The sequence below is a fragment of the Tyto alba genome, unplaced genomic scaffold (assembly GCF_018691265.1).
Source record: "Tyto alba isolate M040663 unplaced genomic scaffold, T.alba_DEE_v4.0 Super-Scaffold_42, whole genome shotgun sequence".
Taxonomy (NCBI): Eukaryota; Metazoa; Chordata; class Aves; order Strigiformes; family Tytonidae; genus Tyto; species Tyto alba.
The window spans coordinates 30832171-30852561 of record NW_024881318.1 but is presented as its reverse complement, the minus strand read 5'-3'; the positions used below and the strand labels follow the sequence as shown (position 1 = coordinate 30852561).

The window sequence follows — 20391 nt, the reverse complement described above, 5'->3', positions numbered from 1 at the left end:
CCAGAACAGCAATAGGTTTGCATTGGGTTTTTTTGCATTAACAAAAGTTTAAGGCTAGAGGTGGTCACACACACAATAAGCAGGCTGAGTAGCAGATCATAGAATTACAGAGTAGTAAAGGTTGGGAGGGACCTTATGAGATTGTGTAGTGCAAGCCCCTACCTAAAGCAAAGTCAATTACAGCAGGTATCTGAAGGCCACATACAGTCAGAGTTTGAGTATCTCCAAGGATGGAGACTCCACTACCTCTCTGGGCAACCTGATCCAGTGTTTGACCACTCTTAGAGTTTAAAGTTTATGTTTAAATAGAGCTTCCTGTATTCCAGTTTGTGCCTACTGCCTCTTGTCCTATCACTGGGAACCACTGAGAAGATTCTTGCTCTATCTTCGTTATTCCCCCTCATCACTAGGTATTTGTACACAAGGCACAGTTCTCCTAAGCTTTCTCTTCTCCAGGATGAACAGTTGCAGCTTTCAGCCTCTTGTACAACAGATGCTCCAATCCCTTAATCATCTTCATAACCAGATCATGTTCCAGATCTGGAACTCTGGCCAGGAAGTTGAGCTGGCTGCTTTTGTACCAGCTTTGTAACTTCTCTCACACTATCTGATAGAGCTAGTACTTTATACCAAAGCCTTCTCTTACAGGCTATTTGGTTAGTTTAACACCGTGGCCTAGTCTGGACTTAACTTCCAGATTTTTACTTTTTTGTGTAGTGACCAGTGATTTGAAACTAAGGGAGGGTCACAAGCCAGTAAGACATTTGCTTCGAGAGAAGGCATTCTGTCAAAACCAATTAAGCCTCTGTTTTTTTGTTGCTTTACTCTTTACTGCACATGAACAAATAAAAAGAATACTTTCATTTTCCACAGCTGTCTCGAGAGCATTACTACACTTTGTGTTATAAATACATGACTTGTTGGCTGAATAACACAACTGTTGCTCTTAAGATACTTTAATGTACCACACTAGGGAGTGCATTACAGCATTTCTAGTGGGCTAATCTATAGCAAATTATGTTAATAACTGCTAAATTTGCATCATCTTGCATAGTTGGTACAAACAGCAGAATGCATACTGTAACATTCGGTACAGCCTGTTCTACAGTTTTTATAAAAGTCTGATGCATAAGCTAATTAAGTACAGGAAATTGTTTTAATCAAGAAATTATATTACAATTAATATTTAAGGTTTTAAAGCTCCTTGGTAGCAGGCAGACTGTAAAATGATGCTAGCTGTAGTGAACTCAACCATTTAAAAACATGCATCCTGTGTAGCAGAAAAGACTCCAATACTAAAGGAAAAGATAATCACAAAATAGAAGTTTAATTACTACTTCAAAACATTTCAAAAGCAGCGAAGACAGTACTAGAAAAGTAAAAACTAACACCATAACAAGACTTAAGTACAATAGAGAAGCAACACATCTTTCATAAGATTTGTAAACAGGTTATTACTAGTTTAGAAAACATCTAACACATTTGTTGAAGTAAGTTTATAAGTATATCCCCTTGGAAATAATATTTTGGAACAGTCACTTAAAGCAGACAAGCTGAAACTTAGGCCTACTTGTTGCTATGTTTCACTTAGTAGTGTTGATGACATTGTAAATGATAGATTTGGTTACTGACATCTACAAATGAAGTGGTATATAAAGCAACAAGTGAAGGTCAAAAAATTTCAAATATTTCAAGAGTTCTTTTAACTTAAGACATGTATACATTTTCATGTAAAGGGCTATGAAACATGAGAACAACAAATAAGAATTCTGCATTAAACTGAAACAAGACCAAAAGAGAATGTGGGAGAAGATATCTTGTTAACAAGCAGTACAACAGAGACATCTGAACAAATGTTGGATTCAAATACAAAACCATTTACCATTTAAGTGCAAGGCTGAAGTCACAAATTAATGTTCTTTAAACTCTATTCCTATGCTAAATAAAGCTCAAAAATAGTACTGCTTGCTTTCACTGTACACATGTAGTTCCACAACATGTTGTAATAGCATTTGGTACAAACCTGTATAAAGTTGGTGTTTTACTCACTGGTTGCTGGTGCACTAAGATCTTAAAAAGTCTTTAAGATTTTGATGGTAGTAAGACAGACAGTTAAGAGATCCAAAAAAATCATCCAAGCCTAGAAAATACTGCTTTTCCCAAGGTAAAACACTTCAGTCAATATAGTTGTCAAATATGTTCCCTTGCATTAATGTAACAGAAGGTATAGACTATGAAACTACTGTTCCCATGGAACAACCAGTACAGAATAAAAACTACTATTTAAAGTCAGTATTTTGATTTTGCCACGTCGTATTTGCTGCAAGATGACTGATACCAAAGAAGTTGTTACAGAAATAAATTGTGCCCTTTCGTTCAAAGTGCTGCTGCAATCACAACTGGAACAATGTCCAATTTTCAAGGCTGTACTGGTTGTCAGAATTGCTAATTGCATTCCAATGCCCATACTCTGTACGTAACAGTCTGGCTATCAGCTACTATCTCAGGTATCCCAGATTTAGAGAGTTATCTACTCAAGAGTATACTTAAAGATGTGAATTTAAGTTCAGTATTTAAAACTGACTCACTGAAATAAGATCAGAAATCTGGTTCTCAGCAGTAACCAACACTGACTTAATCCAGTAATCTTGTAAAATACATTCAATATGCAGATGTCAAAAGATACCAATGGAAACTGGTTCCAACTTAGCCATGAAAAGTAAAATCCAGATAAGTGACATTACTTTCTCACAAACAGTCTTCCAACCTCACAGGGAATACAAGTGATAAACATACGTATCAAAAATCCAGCGAGAGGTAAACAAAATAACTGCAACTCACTTTCCATACACAAAAGAAACTGTAACTTTGTGGAAGTGTATCAATTATATCAATTGATATCAAATTCATTTGTAACAACTGAAGTATTCTGCAGATTAATCTTTAGTAAAGCTTGCTCTGGAAATGGAAGATGAGTCACAATATGTTGTATACAATCACACTTTAAGCCAGCAGCCCTCACAAATCCCAAATTAATATCAATGCCACAGATGTTTCCTAGACACTTTTTTTTTATACAATAAAACTTGGCAGTAAGAGAAGCCATACAGAACGTAAAAGTTTTGGCTCATGTGCTTTATCAAAAATGCTTGATTAGTTTTAAAAATGCTTAAGGTTCACTTGAATATGTTTACAAACAATCATGAAATACCTTGAACATTTATCAGTCATGGGGTTCACAAGGAGTACCTGTAAGTATACTGATAGGCAGTTAACAGCTACGTGCAACAGTTCAAGAAACCCAGATTTAACTCCATAATGAATGAGCCAAATATAAGTAATACACCATGCACCCTAAATCTAAAAATCAGGTAAATCACATTTCTTTAAAACTGCCTTTTTTTCCCTATAAACTGCTAACAGATTAAGGACAACCATGGTACTTCATCAGCTGAAAGATAAAGTATCCATGTGTGTTAAACAGTTAAAATAACTTATAAATACAGTTAAGCTGTATAAACATGAAATCCAAACCCAGATTCTTACCTTAGTTTCAGAGGGATAAGAGTTTAGAGCACACTGCAACTACTCAAGGAAACCTTGTACTCAGAAATCCTGAACCGCAATTTCTAGATGCCACTTTCTAAGGCATTGTGGGAGACTAGTTCACTTATCTGAGAAAAGGTGTATAGGAGGACAAATAGGGTTGTAATTTCCTGTTCTTAGAACCACTGTTCTTTCTTATTTCTTGATTTTTAACCCATGATGAGAAGAGCTTCATTTATTGAATGGAACACATTGCAAACTAAGGAGTAACTTACTGTATGTGTGACAATTTAAGTTAAATATATGGTTTGCCAAGAGAACCTCTGAAGGGAAACATGCATGAAAAGCCTGTTTTTATTTCTGTTTGCATAAAGCAAAGTTTGGTTGCTGCTTTTAAGAAAAACTGTGACCTTGGAAGCTATCATCCAATGGATTACATCCAAGTTAAAAGAAGAAAGTGGGAATCAGAAATATTTGCAAGCAACCACCTGTTAATTCCTAAAGGCATAGAGGTTTGGCAAACAAGCATCTGCTGAAACACCCAGTAACACTGACACTAATGAATGTCACAACCACCTGAAATGCCAGACCTCACAGAAGTCACACGCCTGGCAGACACAACATTTTAGCAGTTACCCCACAGCACCAGCCAGGTATTTGGAGAACACAAAGCACTGCTTCCATTCAGACCAAAATGAGATCAAAAGTTGTCATAACCTTTTCCTGTAATGTAACAAGTAATCAAGTATCTACTCAACACATACAAGTAGTTAGGAAGGCTGTTCAAACAATTCCATATATTTACTGGAGTCTACACTCCATAGTGGAAAAAAAATTAGGCTTATCAACATGCTTGCTTTGGAAGCTACGAACAGTTTACTACTTAGGCATCTCTTATTCCTCACATAAACAACTTAATTATCAGAGTGCACTATGGCAGATACTATGTTGACCATGATTCTACTGACTCAGCTGTTTCAAGTGATTCCCATGAAAGACAAGATACTGCTAATATTGTTTTGACCTACTGAGATACACCTTCCTTTATATGTTGAGACCTAGATTACAGAATCTTACATTCTTTTAATCTCATCTGAGAAAAAAAGGAGGGAACAAGCAGCAAGGAAGGATTTTTCTTGTTCTGCTTCTTTCCACAGTAGAAAACAAAGTTATTTAAAAAAGCTAGTGATGTTTGGCCTTGTAGAAGTCTGTGGGAATTTAAGGGACCCTGATAGGGGCAAGATTTCACACTACATTTTTCTTCCACAACTCCCACCTCAAATAAGCAAACTGTTCCCTTTTCTAGCACAACTATGTTTATTCAGCATGTATCCTTTATAAAAGGACATCCTTTACAAAAGAGGAGACTGGCTGTTTACTTTCATACTTTAATGAAGCTCAATGTCTAGTGGTTAAAAACTGAAGAAAACTTGAAGAAAGATGATGAATCCTAAGAGGAAGTCCAACACAGAATTTTAAACACGTGTGTCCTGTGTCCCATATGGTTTAGTTACAACCTAGTGTTTTACACAAAATAACAACTTTCTTATAAATAGATGAAATTACAATCACTATTTAATTTTTAAGATGGCTTTCCTTTCTTCTTGGGTGGACCTTTGCAGCTTTTGGCCTTTCTTCGCAAATTTCTCCGGTCTACAACAGGTACCTCAATTTCTGCTTCCTCAGAGCTGCTGTCAGCAGCCCGCTCCGCCACTGTCTGCATGCGCTGATCCATCTGCTCAGCAGGCTCTAAGTGGCTGCTTTCCAACTGGTTCTTCTGTTCCTCCTGTCCAGAAGGCTGCTGAAAAGAAAAACCCTCGAGTTCAACCACTATCAAAGAACTCTGACTCAAGGCAACAGGGGCCTCCTGCGAGTTGTGCCCTGCTTCCTCATTTTGATCTTCCAATGAGGAAGCTGTTTTGGGTGATACATTTTCAGAAACAGATTCCTCTGCTGCTTCAGTTACCATAGAGTTGGGCAGGCCGTTGCCAGACGGCTCTTCCTTCGATGCCGAAGCAGCTGCACTTTCACTGGCAGTCGTCTCAGATTCTTGCTGTTCTACAGTGCCCTGCTCTACCTCTGTAGTTTCTTCAGTCGGCATTTCGGAAGCACTTGCATTTAAAACCTGGTGGGGTTGGGAGAGGAAGGGTGCAAAAACAACCAAAGGGACAATTAATTGAAGATACAAGAGAGAGAACAACTACTGCCCATAACTAGCAACGTTGGAGGATATTTTGGCATTCAGCAGTTTTTAATGCTGCACGTACAGTCAAGCCAGTCCTTTCTTCCTTTTTGCACAAGACTCTTTTGTCAACTGCATTTGATATCCGGAGTTGTTCTATTTTCAAATTCAAATTATTCAAAGGATTATTCAGGTTTAGTAAAAACATTCTGAAATTAATCCCAGGGAATTTTTTTTTTTTTTCTATTTTAGACATATACAATTATCAGTTTGCTAGCACGTAGCAATCTGCTTTTGCACTACAAACAGAAAACCAGAAAAATCTATGTTCTAGAAGGGTATTTTACCACTAAATAATTGCTTGTACACTTTGTCAGGGCAGAATTACCAGACAAAATAAGGATGTAGCTTTTCACTCATATCCAACTGATGCTTTAGTGAGAAAGAACCGTTTCACTGCTGCCACAGCAAACTGGAGCAACATATCTTTCTTTTTGGTATCACATGCATATATGCCACACTTCTGCATATTAAAACATAAATATTATTATATTCTGTTTATGGATTTACATCATCTGGGCTAATAATTGCTTCTCCCAAGAATTTCATATGATGGTAGGGGCTACTTTCTATGTGTTACTTAACAAAACAAAAAAACAGCAAGATATGTACACTCTGAAGAAAAGATGGCTTCACATTTTGTTTCAATTCTCTCACCTCCTCTGATACAGTGTTTTCTGAAGGTTTTGCCTGAGGCTCAACAATTATTGGAACAAACAGCGTTACGAGATCTTGATTCTCAGCCTGCAATTCTGATTCGCCACTTTGAACTTGATTTGCTATTTCTTCTTCACCTGTATGCGAGGGCCTACCAGTTCCTTCTGTTACCTCACCATTAAGAGGTTCTGATGGAGTTACCTAAAAAAAAAAATTAAAAAAAAAAAAAAAAAAAAAATCACATTTCTAAGTCAAGATTAATGCCCAGCCATTGTTCCCCAACACTGGCAGGTATATCTGTGATCTAAATTTGCAGTTTAATGTGAGAAGCAGATAGCTCAGGTACCTAGAAATGAGCAGTAAGAAGGCAGAGCTTAGTGCAGAGTAGCTAACTTAACCAGTGTATTATCTCGGTGTTGTCACCTGTACTCAATTTCTGACCGTAGCCTACACTGTTAGAAGCCAAGCCAAGCAGTTATGCACCTCATAAGCATATATGCTGTAGCTATTCCTTGAATCCAACACAGTGTAAGATCCACTTTCTCACCTATTGGAAAGAACACACAACCCTGGAGGAATCCCTAGGCACAAAGGGCACTCACATTTCAATTCAAGCCGTTAACAAGTTGTAGATAAAAAGCTGGATTTAAAGCTTGACTGCTTTGATGTTTAAGTGGAGGTGTAAAAAGATCCAACAGTAGTCACTGAATCATACCAGCTATTGGCTTCTTCAAATAAACTTTTTTTTTTTAATTAGGGATACTGGATCAGATCTTGACCTTACTCCAGTTCTCCAGAATATTTGAGTAGAAATCAATTAAGAAAATTAGGTTAGTAGACAAGCTAGAAATTCACCTTACTGAAGATTCAACAAACTCTATTGTTCAAAATAAGTACAATGGAATATTCTCTGAAACTAATTCCACACTAGCCTTCGCTTCTCAGATATACTTCTCAAAGCAGCACTGGTATGAAAAAAAAAAAAAAAATCTAAGAATTGATTTTTTGATCCAAAGACATGGATCAATGCAGCAAGGACCGTATTTAGTGGAAACTGTAGTTGTATTCCAAGCTTATCTGTTATCTTTACCACATCAAGCTCACCTCCTCACTCTGTTTCTCAGAGGGTGGTACGTGTTGATTTGCTTCTGATACAGCCTGGCCCTCATTTTCAGCAACTCTTATTTCAACCTCATCAACAGTACTCTTCTCAGGTACTTCTACTAATTCTTCAGTGCTTACAGGTGTATGGGCAGGAGGTTCCAGCCTGCATCAGGTGTTAAGATATAAACATTTACATTAAGACATAATTTTGGTGATCTCAGCAAGGAAATTCTTTCATGACCAATTATAAAGTGCTGCATCACATGCTTGTCATTGAAAGTAAAAATCCAGAAAACTACATACATCTGAAAATGGCAAGCTCCTCATTAGGCAAAAAAAAGACAAAACATCAACTAGGAAATATCACTTTGGCAATTATAAAATGAAGATATCTATCTCATTTCCATTTCATGGGAATAAAAGTCAGAAATCTGTTATTTTAAATTTAGAAAGCAGTGATCCATTAAATATTTGAAAGCCACAAAGGCGTGAGAAAGGAAGCAACTTTTCCCACCACCATTGTAGAAGCAGTTTAAAATTATAGAGTTAAAGGCAAACATGTCTGTATAATCATTGAATATACATATATTACAAAGACCATGACTGGAAAAAAATTTGAGGAAATACATACATCATAGGTGAGGAAGATTCAATCAGCTAGAGATTAAATTAGCAAATAGAAAAAGTAGTAGTTCTGAGGTATGTGATGGGTAGTAACACTCTCAAACATTCAGTTCTCATCTGAGATAAAACTTAGATGAACTGGAAGTATTACACACAAGCAAAGAAGAAAGTACATGCAATAGATTTGCAGGAGGTTGCTTCATGGTATCATCGTACAAGCAGTATTGGAGGGTTTTATTCCAGGTACCAGTCTTGAGATTAAGGCACTACATAGCAGGAAATTCCTGACAAAGACAACCCTGTGGCATTGGCTAATGGGCATGGAAGGAGAGAACCACGCCGATATCCTGCCCTGTTGCCATCAGGATTCCCCGTAGCTCTGCTCAAACACCACGTTACACATCTTGTTCAAAGGACCAGTGGCACCTCATCGACTTCATTTTGCAAGGCACAAAATACTGACATTCAGTAACAGGCTAATCCTCTCACATAGCAAGAGCCAATTACTACTAACAGGGCAAAGGCTTTCTCAACATGGGGCAGCATCAAACTGTACCATTTGGCCTGTCTGAACCATCTTAGGGCAGCACACTGAAGTACAGGACAGCAGTGCTGTATCTACAATTTAAACACAAAAATCAGGCTGTATCTAGCTGAATACCTCAGCTTCATTTGGTGAAAAAAAAAAACAAAACAAAACACTAATTTTGTTTAAGAAACCTAATTTGAGGGATTTCCTAGAAAATAATCAGGTTATCTTCACTTCTTCAAAAGAAGTTTTTGGGGTTCCAGTGGGTTTTTTGGGAAGAGGATGAGAGAGGGAGAGAGATCCAGGGAGGGGCAGTGTGTGTCTACGAGCATACATATACTCACACACAGGAAGGGGGAGGAAGGAGAATTTTGTTTATTTAAAAGAGCCACAGTTCTGCTTTCTGGATGGAAGTCAGTTCAAACTTGCACTTCAGGCCCTGTCTTGTATGAATTGTTATTTCATGCAAGTGGTACAATTCTTCACATCCCCATTTGGCAATTATTACATGGGGTAACATCCTTTAAACTGGAGATGACTTTTTTTTTTCCCCCCCAAGATGTAAGTTTGGACATGACTGTTTTTAAATCAGAATTTGTCTAAACAAAGGTTTCTATTTTGAAGATGGGTGGATCCCTATAACTCTTTTGTTATGAAGTGGCAAGCAGTAACCAGCTCCCAAACTAAACAGTCAGACTTTATTCAACTGCAATATGCCACCATGACAAGAGGTAAGGAAGGGACACCTGTCCAAAAAAAAAATTCACACATAGTATTGTGATAATATAACTGGACATGTACCCACAAGAAACTATGCTGTATGAGTACAGACATTTTTACCTTCATGCAGACTCAGTCATAACAGAACACCGCTCGCCCTCACTGCTTTCTTACTAATATTTCCAGTATCTGCCAAGCTTTCAGAAACACTACATTTTGGTGTAATCACTCTTCAGGTAATGCCTCAATTTTCTCTCACATCAGGCTTTATTTTTAGTAATTTTAAAATCAAGCAAGTAAAGTAGGAAGAAAGGAGAAGAAATACCAAGTAACACAGACACACTGGTGTAGTTTGTGACTGCCCAAGCAATAAAACAAGAAATCAGCAAAATATGGCCTCCTCCTACCTGCTTTCGGACACATGAAGAGCTTCTTCACTATCTCCTGCTGAAGTTCCAGGTTCAGATTCCTGGCTAGTTTTTCCTGTTCTGGCACGTTTTAAATAACTGCTTCGTGTCTCAATGGAAGCAGGAGCTATGTTAGGGTCTTAAGAAAAGAAAAATCAAACCAACAAAATAATTGCAAGTGAACAAATGCAGTGTAAGATCTGCATATAATTTCTCGCCCTAATATTTCATTGAAGAAACTAAGTAAAACAGCATTTCATTGTGGTACTTTTTTCCTAAATACGTTTAAGTAATCTTTTTACCAAGACTCATAACAATTTTATCTGGAATCCTCCAGTTGAGCCTCAGCACCTTAAAGGAAGGCATGTTTTTATACACTTTGCAGATGAACACACTAAGATTGAAAGCAGTAAAAGAGCCTGCTAACCTATTAATTCACAGTAATCACAGTACTGATCATCAAGGTTATTTTTACCTCTAGACACGCTTGCATGGACATCTACTGATTCTTCACCATTTTGAGAGTCAGCCTGTGAAGCAAAAGAAAAGCTAATGTTATCCCAAAAACTTCTGAAATTATTGAAATACCTTCATCTCCCTATCTATGGCTGCATCTTTCTAAAGCACTATTTCATAGTTACGATCCTATGGAAGAGCAGCTACACAAATAAGATAAGCAGCGCTCCATAATATTCAAAGACACAAAGGTATTAATGAACACATATCCATCGGTAGCTGAAATCTGGTTGATATTTCAAATATGTAGAAAGAAAACTGCAGTCCTATACGGACAATGTGTAACTCTGAATGCAAACTAAATACTTTCCATTTTATTGAACTGTGATGTGAATGTGTGCTTTTATGAATGCTTTTGCTCATTCCCTCCACTCTTACGATGACTCTACTGTTCAACAGCCTTTATAGAGAGTTTAATCTCTGAGACAGCTGAAATACTCTCCCTTCTCAAATCTGCTAGCAAACAGCTCAAATTATACACCCTGACAGCCGTGGCACAGACCCTCTACATTCATGGAGACACCTTCCTCACCCTCCTCCCCCGCAAAAAAAAAAAAAAAAAAAAAAAGGTATTTTTAACCCAAGCTTAGTCATTCGTGTTCCATCAGTGGGAAGCATAACATCCACCCAAGAAGTAACAAAAGCACTTGCCTTTTATATATAGCACCGACTTGAGCCAATTCAGTTATAATGAGATGGACAAAAAGTATTTCTCATACTTTATTTTTTAGTAACAAAGCAATCACAAGAGATAACAGTCTGTACCTACATTCGACTTGTTTTTGAGCTCAGTCTCCTGTTTGCTTGCTTCAGATAGTGCTACAGACTGATGAAGATGACCTTCCGCTTGGGAACTCTCATTTTTTCTCTGTGGGGCCCCTGTTAAGATTTAAAAAAGCAAAACGTGGAAATGGAAAATTATAGTACTTTTATACAATAATTAACCATTCCAAATACGATCTCGCAGATCTCAGGACAAATAAAAACCTTTCTGCTAGTTTCCAGGGGCAGTGTTCATAGAAGTCAGTATTGTAGAGTGTTTGTTCATCTTTTACAAAGTGTCAGAAAACAACAAAACAAAGCATACATACCTGCAATTTTGAGCTTTCCCTTTTGCAATGCAGACATAATAGATGTTCTCTGGAACCAAGATCCTGCTCCCTCCACCTCCCACAGAAGGTTATTATCCTCTGGGTACTTCTCAAGATATTGCTTACAAGCTGAACAAACGTAAGAAAAAAAACTATATTATATATACTACATATTCAGCTGAACCTCAGTTTTTAAAGTTTATCTGAAATCAAATTAATTTGCAATCTTCTATTATACACATAAACCACCACGGAAAAAAATAATCAACAAAACAGTTGAGTCTGAAACAAATACAAATATTACTTTACCCAACTAATCCGTCTTAATAAATACCTTCAAGGTTTAAACACTTTCCATTGTTATCTTAAATTGCAAAGAAAGATAGGATTTTCTTCTTTTCTAAGCACCCCTTTGAGAGTTTTATAGCTTCACTGGTCACTGTCACAGGACCCAACTGAGGATGGAAGAGCTCTTAGGCAGAGAATATAATCAAGATATTTTTGTTAGCCCATGTTATGATAGGCCTTTGTGAAAAGCACTCTTTAGGAATGCGAACACATTACCATTGCAGGGTTTATCATCTATTAATTTCACTTCTGGAATATTTTTTCTCCACTGCCCCTCCATCTCTTTTCTCCAATACACATACTAAACATACCTGTGGAGAGGTATGCTCTGATGTTATTCTGTAGTAGCTACCAGTTAAACTACTGTTTTTCACCTGTTTCACTATTGATGCACCATCTCAGTGGACAAGATCCCTGCTGTATCATTCCTTGACCAAGGAAATGGATTAGTCATGCAGTTCTGCTCAAGACAGTTTTCTGTTTGAAGCCTAACAAACCAGATCTAGTCAGATCCAACAACAGACAGCGATACTTGGAAAAGCAGAAAGTTTCCAGTGTTTTAGAAGGCCAGATGAAAATGTTCCTAGAAGGAAGCCTGGCAGATGGCCTAAGAGTAGCACAAGCCTTGAGAAACAGGGCAAAGGAAACGGGCTTCTTTGCCTGAACGCAATTCCAAGCAACATCATTTCCAGAAGGCATGTCATTTCTTAGATTACTTAACCCTTCTCAGCTGCTAATGGAAGGGCCATAAGTGTTTTCCTTGTACATTAAAACTGTGCTTTCTTATACCCAAGTTAAAACATAGCCGAGTATGTCCATTTGAACAGAAGTTCTATGAAAGTATGAATTAAATGACCTTGTGAGGCTTAGCTGTGAGCAAGAAAAAGGTGCTACAGAGAAGATACACATTAGATCACACAAACACCTCAGGCCATTATGGAGGGCTTGCAGGGGGACACAGTGGTAAACTTCACAGTAGCAGAAAGCCAAAATAGATCAAATAATCTCATCTCATGCAGAGGATTAAAAACCTAATCAGGAACTACTTCACCATCTTAAACAAATCAGGGCTTTTAGCCTTTGCTGAAGAGCAGAAAATTTAATATAGAAATTGAGGATGAAGCCACAAACATGGAGCTTCAGTGACAGCACTCATTTGGATATGTAAAGAAAGCACAAAGAAGATCAGAAAAGTAAATGAAGGCTTGCCTGTGTGCATGAAGGATGAAAGTGGGTATCGTAGGCCAAGAGTGGCTTCTTTAAAGGAATCCACAAAGTCTTCTAACATGATTAAACCAAAGTGTGTCTCACGATGTTTCTTTCGTACAAACATTGTGTCTATCACTGACAATTCATAGCTCTGATGACTGTAAGTGCTACAGTTAGTTCCTGAAATAATAGAAGGGGAAAGAATATCCATCAGTACTTTAGCACTGACATGCTGCAGCATGGATTTTAGTATATTCAAATAAACACCTTTATAATTTATAAAAACTACACCAATATATATATTTTAAAATATAATCTTATATGGATCACAATTATAAAAATAATGTATAACGTTAATAATAAATAATTGCTATCAGCCGTTTATTGGCTCTTTGGGCAAGCTTCATAATGTTGCCAAGATATATCAATATATTAATATGTTAGAGAAAGTCTGTAGTGCCAGAAAAGAATAGCAGAAAGACAGAGGAAAGGCTCACTTTGAAATCACACTATACAATCCATAGGAAATCTATACTAAAAATGAAGCTGAAAGAGGGAGGAAGGAAAAGGAGACAATAAAATTATTGAAGTGCACTTTTATGTAGATTACATCACTCCTCAGGACAAATATGAAGACTATAACTTAGTTCATGTTTAAAGACCGAAGCAATAGTTACAATTTTTTAAATGAAACTAAAAAAGAAATCCTAGGACACTTGGCACTTGAACTCTTCCACTAAAAAAAACACATTATCCATAACTAAACAAAGATGAAGCAGACTGTCACAACACACAGATACCTCAGTATCAGAGGATTCAAACTGTAGCTATGGACTCAGTGGTGATAAACAGATGCCATATAATGGCATTAAGATAGCCCATCCACTATCCAATTCATTTTCAGGCCCTCATTTTGAGAGTAAGTGTGAACTATGCAAAAAGTTACCCTTTCCTCTAACAAGGCCAAAGAGAAACATATACTTGTCTACATAACATAGTTAGTCTTTGCAACCTTGTGCTTTTGAGACCAGTGGACATGCTTATCTTCATTTCTCAAGCAAGGAAAACGTGGGCAGAGAAGTTACATTACTTGGGTACCCTTTGGGATACCAGTCAAGCTCCACTACTCTTTCCTAACCATCTGTTTCTAGAGCTGTCTTTCTCCACATAGACTACTCAATTTGGAGAATACAGCACACATTTGAACATGGGTGAAATATTGCCAATGACTAGAAATATTAGCTTTCGGTGTTTACTAACCCAGGACAAGTAAATGCGAGGGCATCATGAGAAATATAACAAGTGTTATATTTCATAACAGTGACATAAAGTGTCCCCATCCTAGATTAAAAACAGAATCACTACTCTAATTTCCAGCTTTATAAGACCACAATAAAAACCACCGCAATGTAAATACTACTTTATAACCACCACACTGCAAAAATTTTTACATTAAAAATAATACTGAGAGTGATACAAATTATGCAATGCATAATTTTAAAAAAATACATAAAGATAACAAAGACAATCAGAACAAATTAGCTGGTTGCTTTCCTATCTTGATTGCCAGACCAGAATAGGTTAGTGACCTAGACAGCTGACAATTCCATTTTTAACAGTTTGCAAAGTCATATATATATATGTTAAATGGCACAAGTCTCCAGTAAGGCTCCAGTACCATCATTAATCCAGAACTAGTTAACCCTCTCTAGAGATGAAACAAAAATGCCAGACTGTTTCTCCTTGATCCAGATACCGATATTCTACAAAGTGTTATCAATGTGCTAAACAGCCTACTCAAGTATTAAATTTTATTCAGCAACAAATGAAAAACAATATATTCCAAAATAAGTAAAGGGAAGCTATAATGCTTTAGAAAGAAAAACAACAGCATGTCTTTAACATTAATAACATAAACCTGCCAGCTCATTTGTAATCCCTGGGGGAATATATGTGTGGAAGGAAACAGAATATCTTTTTGTTATCACCAGGTGTAGCTGAATCTTATGCCTGGGAGCAAAGTTTCTATGCTGTCATGATATAAAATGTTCAAATGATAATGACATCAGATTCTACAATCATTTCAGATAAACAGGATCTGTGCATTCTGGAGTGAGGTCAAAAAAAAACCAAAAACAAGCACAGCCCAATCCAACCATAAAAAAATTGTTATACAGAAAAGAAAGCTTTTAGGCATACCTCACTTCTACAGTTTTAAATGTATTTTGTAGAATATGAAGAAATCTAAGAATTTTCTTAGATTGCTGTTAAAACATCTAGCTTAAATGCTTCCATGTTTTAGCAATCTGACCTCTTATGATTTCAGGAAAACACCAACTCATTAGGCCTGCAAGGCTTGTAAAGTCTACTAAATACAATATTCTTCAAATAAGCTCTCTCACACCTCCCTTCTACCTGCCCCAAATCCCACAATACTCAAGTGTTTTACCTTTAGGTTTAACAGAATAGAACCCAATAGCCTCTCCTTTTTCCCACATGATCTTAGCATAGTCATTGCTACCATGACAGAGAAATGGGATCTCATTTCTTTCCATTTCTCTTGTCCGATAAATAATTCGATTCAGAACATAGAGAACAATTCTCTCTCCAACAGACTTCACCTAAGGAAACATAGAAGAACATTTTAGAAGAATGGTCAGATTAGTTAACACACATCACAGACCTTATTTTTCAAAGTTGACAGTTAACACAGCTGCAGATGGAGTCAAGAGAAGATATAAGTGCTAAATCAGGATGAAGCTCTGGAGTTTGCAGACAAGGAGATGCTCAGAAGCCATAGCAATAGGTTAAGTTTAAAGCACTACAACTAGACAGAGGGTATTTCACAACTTCACTGTCACTAATGTGATGGGTAAAAGCTGAGAGAAGTGCTAGGAGTGGGGCAGCAGCAGGTATGTTTTGATTTTAACTCAAAACTATTTTTGGATTTAAGAAACATTTCCCAAACACAGCAGCAGTACACCAGCCTCACCCTTCCCAGGCTAGCAGGTAATTAGAATCCTACAAAGGAGAAATGATGGCCCTCACAGGGTAGCAGGACTTGGCACACACAATCACTGCTGAGAGTGGCAGACAACAGAATATGATGCAGTAGAAGAACTAGTTACAAAGGTTTGAGGCATGAAACAAGGAACTCAAAACCTTTTCTCTGTCCTGCTGTGTTCCTTTTACATATGAAATTTAAGTTCACCACTATCCTACCCACTGTAAAGGAAGAATGGAGGAACCATACCCTCTTCCCAGTGTCCAGAGTCTCAACTATCTCGCCTGTAAAAAAGTCATCTTTCCTGATTTAATCACCATGGAAAACACATGGAAAACAACCCTACATGACAAATTCTATAGAGTAAATTAAAAAATACAAAAATTAAAGATAAATGCTAAGATTCCATGAGCAGATATTCATTACACTTCTGGAAAAATACCAATTTCCAGTGTTCGAAAAAAACAAAATTCCGTGCTACATAGTAATGGTAACAAAGGTCGAAGATGAACAACAGGCAGCTTACTTTCCCAAACCTCATGTATTGCCACTGCAAGCCAGCAGCTCCAACTCACCTCTATCAAGCAGGTTCCTGACAATATTTTTAACTTACTAGTCTCCTGATCAGACCAATAGGTATTACTATGGTACACTGCACCACTAAGACATTTCAATACAACCAGACATACAAGGTCCTAAAGAGTAAAGAAAAAACTCTTATCATTAATATCTAAATAGCTTACATATGAAGCTACTGTATGAGAGTCACTCTTGCTCTAGACACTATCTTCACAACCAAGGTCCCTTCCCCCACGTACCTATTCCTCTATTTCCATTGACCTTGCTTTTGACTTGAGACAGCCAACTCATTTCTGAATGAAAAGAAAACATGTAACATCTCACACACTAGCTACTTGCCATTACCTGCCATTATCTTCAAGGATAAGGATAATTGGTAGGTGAGTGTTGGAGCACTTTACCTTTTGAAGCCCCTGTCTAGTAGTTACAGAAGTTCTCAGAATGTCATCAATTGGCCACCACCGGTCAGCAAGATACAGGGCTACAGCTTGAAAGAAACAAGGGAAGATAAAAGAATCAGTGATGCTTACCATTCTAAAAGAAACGTATTAAAGCTGCTAAACAATTAGGAATAACACTGTAATAACCAAGTTAAGCATCTTCTAGTTGGCACTATATTAATGCAGCTCTTACTACCCTAGAAGAAATGTGGTGCCATACACCCTCCCCGTGCAAATTCAATGCTCCCTAGTTCAAAACTTGTTTGAATACTGAGAACAGTAAAACCAAATGCAGATTTTGTGCAGTATGACATACTGGAACTGGTTTTCATCACTGTGCTCTAGTACCTCCTTCCACTAAAAACTGGGCCAAGAGCAGTCTCATTCACACATATATTTTAGTTTTGGGTTGCTAATGTATATTAATACTGAAACTGTGCAAGTTTTAGGGAGTCAGATGAATGTTAAAAGGCTGATGGCCATGTGATTAGCAATACAGAAGTTTGAGCTATGGGCATTTGCGGCAAATCGTATACATGGCATTAAATGGAAAGAGAAGGAAACATGGAGAACTGGAAAGGAAGGGAGAAAGGGAGGAAAACCCAAAAAAACCCATACAACGACATCTTAGCCAAAGCTATGTTAGGACCTAAAGCTAAAGACAAATTTACGTCTGATGTTGATCCATCACTGCTAATAAAAAGCATCTAAATTTGTGGGCAAATTAATGGATTCTATGAAAGCTCAATAAATTCCATTTGGAGAGGTGATATCTACGTGAAGAGATACATGTTGTACTTGGACTCAGATGAGCACCATGTTATTTTGCTATATATCCTCTGAATTCAATGGGTTCAGTTCTACTCTGATTGGTGTACAAAGTTCTATCACTTATGTATATGAATCCACAACAAAAATAATAGTATGGGAACAAGAATGCAGTGAACAACAAATGCAGAAGTGTCAAAGTTGAGCTACACTAGTATGGAATGAGCAAGGGCCTGGTTACATGTATTGGTTACAGGAAAAGAAACAGCCACACAGAGATTAAAATCTTAAAATGAAACCTGTGAGCGAGTTTCTTGGTATAAACAAGCCAAGAACTTTGTGTTTCTCCTTTTCACCATAAAGAGGAACGAAGCCAACAGTTTCCAATCTAATAGAAACCTGAAACAAGAGTGTACAATACTTAAGACTCTTGCTAAAACAACACTAGTAAAATATACAGAGAAATCTTTAGCAGTGTAAGCAAGACAAATGTTGAAAACCAAGTGCTTAACTGTAAAGGACAAGCATCAGAGCCCAGCCCTTACTTTAGGCATTTCTTCCTAAAGGCAGACTTACATTATAAAAGCTCTGACTCTCAAACTCTGGCAGATTTAGCTGCAGTAATTTATACTGTTACAGCCCTCTCATGTCAGCAGTTTGCATTTATGTGCACAACTGAATTATGTTGTGCAAAGAGCCAGCAGTATGTTTACTGTTCCAGCTATGCAAACTGTCAAAGACAACAGAAGAATGAGGCAGGCAGTCAAGCACAGAAACAAACTGATACAGCAAAATTGCTGTTTGTTAACACGTGCCCTACTGTGCTATGGTGGGCAGACTGGATTCAAAAGGGTTTTCTTCCCTTGAATTACACACATTTCAGAAATTCCAAAGTTTTCTGCTTGATTTCTCTCCAGGAAAAATATAAGAAGGGTCAAATCAATCCACCTTTCCAGAGTTGAGTACCTTTGTGGAAATGTATTCTGATATTTAAATTCACATTTTCAATATTTAATTAATAAAAACTAGACAGACATTAATGGTGTGGTAAATACACTTGCTTACCCAATTTAAGAAGATTATGATATACTATGCCACAAACAAGGATGCTAACACAAATATTTAGGCATACAGCACCTGCAGAATGCAGGAAAGTACTCAAAACTGCTTCAGCCAAGGAATCTGCAGACATTCCTCTCAGCTCACTTAATTTTCATTAAAGCTATACACCACTGCTTTTATTGGTAATAGCTCTAACAGAAAGGTTCATCCAGACAGAACCAATATTGACCAACTTAACGTGTAAGAATCACTTCTGAAATTAATGAAACTTGCTCATCAATAATTGAACCCAACCATGAAAGAAACTGAAGGACTGAGGTACAAAAAGAGCCTGTTAGCTTCAGTAAATCATGAACCCCTTAGTTACAATGACAGATTTTTGTAACTGCACGAGTTAGTGCTTTTTAGGAAAGAGTTTGACTCATCAGCTGGAATTTTAAGTTTTTTTTTTTTTTAAATTACTTAATGCATACAGATCCATTGTCTAGAAGCAGCATAGTCACTGATGCTCAGATAAAAACTCTATTACAGAATGAAAAAAGTAGATCTTAACACACAAACAGGAATTTGGAAAACACAAAACCTTTGCTAAAATAATTATGTAATTCAATAGTCATGGACTAGATATTGAAAATCTTTTAAATCAGTGAGTATATCAAGAAAACTGGGACTAAAGTATCTGTTAGTTCTTACATTGCCATGGTTTGGCAGAGACAAGGTTTCAGTACAGCTTCGACTGAGACACCGAAGGTCAGTCAAGTAGTCCTCTCCTGATTTCTCCAAGTCCTCATGACTGCAGCTGTCCAGAATATCCACAGGGAATGACATCCTCTTGAGAAATAAACAGCATTACTGTAAGTAGTTTGAGAGGTATGATGCAGTTTATCACATGCCTACTAACCATGTAACACTGCTGAACACCCACCCTCTGCTGCTCTCTAGAGTCCCCTATAGCCAAGCCAGAAAGGAGAAATGCTCCAGGCATTTAATTAGGATGGTGCCTATTAATACTCAGTCTCTAAAACCAGAACTCTATCTGTGTTTGTAAGCAGAAAAGGATGTGTTTAGCCCATAGATCCCTCTAGACCCAAACATGGCAGATTTCCAACATAAGTCCCTTGTTTGCAATCACATGCACAATAAGCCATATGCTGCCTTGGGGTGGCAGGCTCAGTTATCTCCCTCCCAGCTGATGTTTTTGAGGCCACAGATTAAGCAATAAGTGGTGAGTCAAACAAAAAGTAAACAGCACAAATGATAACAAGAAAGAGGACTTTATTTTTAAGACTTTGCATCTAAATCCACCTCTGCGGAAACCAAAGCATTGCTCAGAACTTCTCTCAACAACTGGCCTGTTAGTTGGTTGTTTCCAAAAGCATTTCAACTGTGAACAGGAGATGCTACAAGCACATAAAAAAAAGAGCCTACAACAGACTAAAGAGACACCTTAAGGAGTTGACAAGACAAAACCTAAAGCACTGAAGACCATCCATAGTGGCAATAGCTCCTCAAAAGCTCTTAGATTCAAGTTTTCCTTGTCAAAAT

General features: G+C 37.3%; 1 protein-coding gene across 10 annotated transcripts in view; it reads right to left on the bottom strand.

Annotated features, from left to right (window-relative positions):
* Positions 1-1137: 1137 nt before the first annotated feature.
* FAM169A (family with sequence similarity 169 member A) overlaps positions 1138-20391 on the bottom strand; it is a 36981-nt gene continuing 17727 nt past the window's right edge. For 6 of the 10 annotated variants that reach the window (XM_042804642.1, XM_042804639.1, XM_042804637.1 and 3 more), the window contains 12 exons: positions 19540-19677; positions 18084-18183; positions 16978-17063; positions 15443-15614; positions 12994-13173; positions 11437-11565; positions 11115-11224; positions 10305-10359; positions 9830-9968; positions 7550-7712; positions 6446-6646; positions 1138-5671 (listed from right to left, as the gene is read on the bottom strand). In XM_042804642.1, the coding sequence (XP_042660576.1) occupies positions 5129-5671; positions 6446-6646; positions 7550-7712; positions 9830-9968; positions 10305-10359; positions 11115-11224; positions 11437-11565; positions 12994-13173; positions 15443-15614; positions 16978-17063; positions 18084-18183; positions 19540-19674 (2013 nt within the window). In that variant the 5' untranslated portion in view covers positions 19675-19677 and the 3' untranslated portion in view covers positions 1138-5128. Of the gene's footprint in view, positions 5672-6445; positions 6647-7549; positions 7713-9829; positions 9969-10304; positions 10360-11114; positions 11225-11436; positions 11566-12993; positions 13174-15442; positions 15615-16977; positions 17064-18083; positions 18184-19539; positions 19699-20391 lie in introns of all 10 variants that reach the window. The other 4 variants (XM_042804640.1, XM_042804644.1, XM_042804647.1 and 1 more) reach the window with 3 other exon arrangements.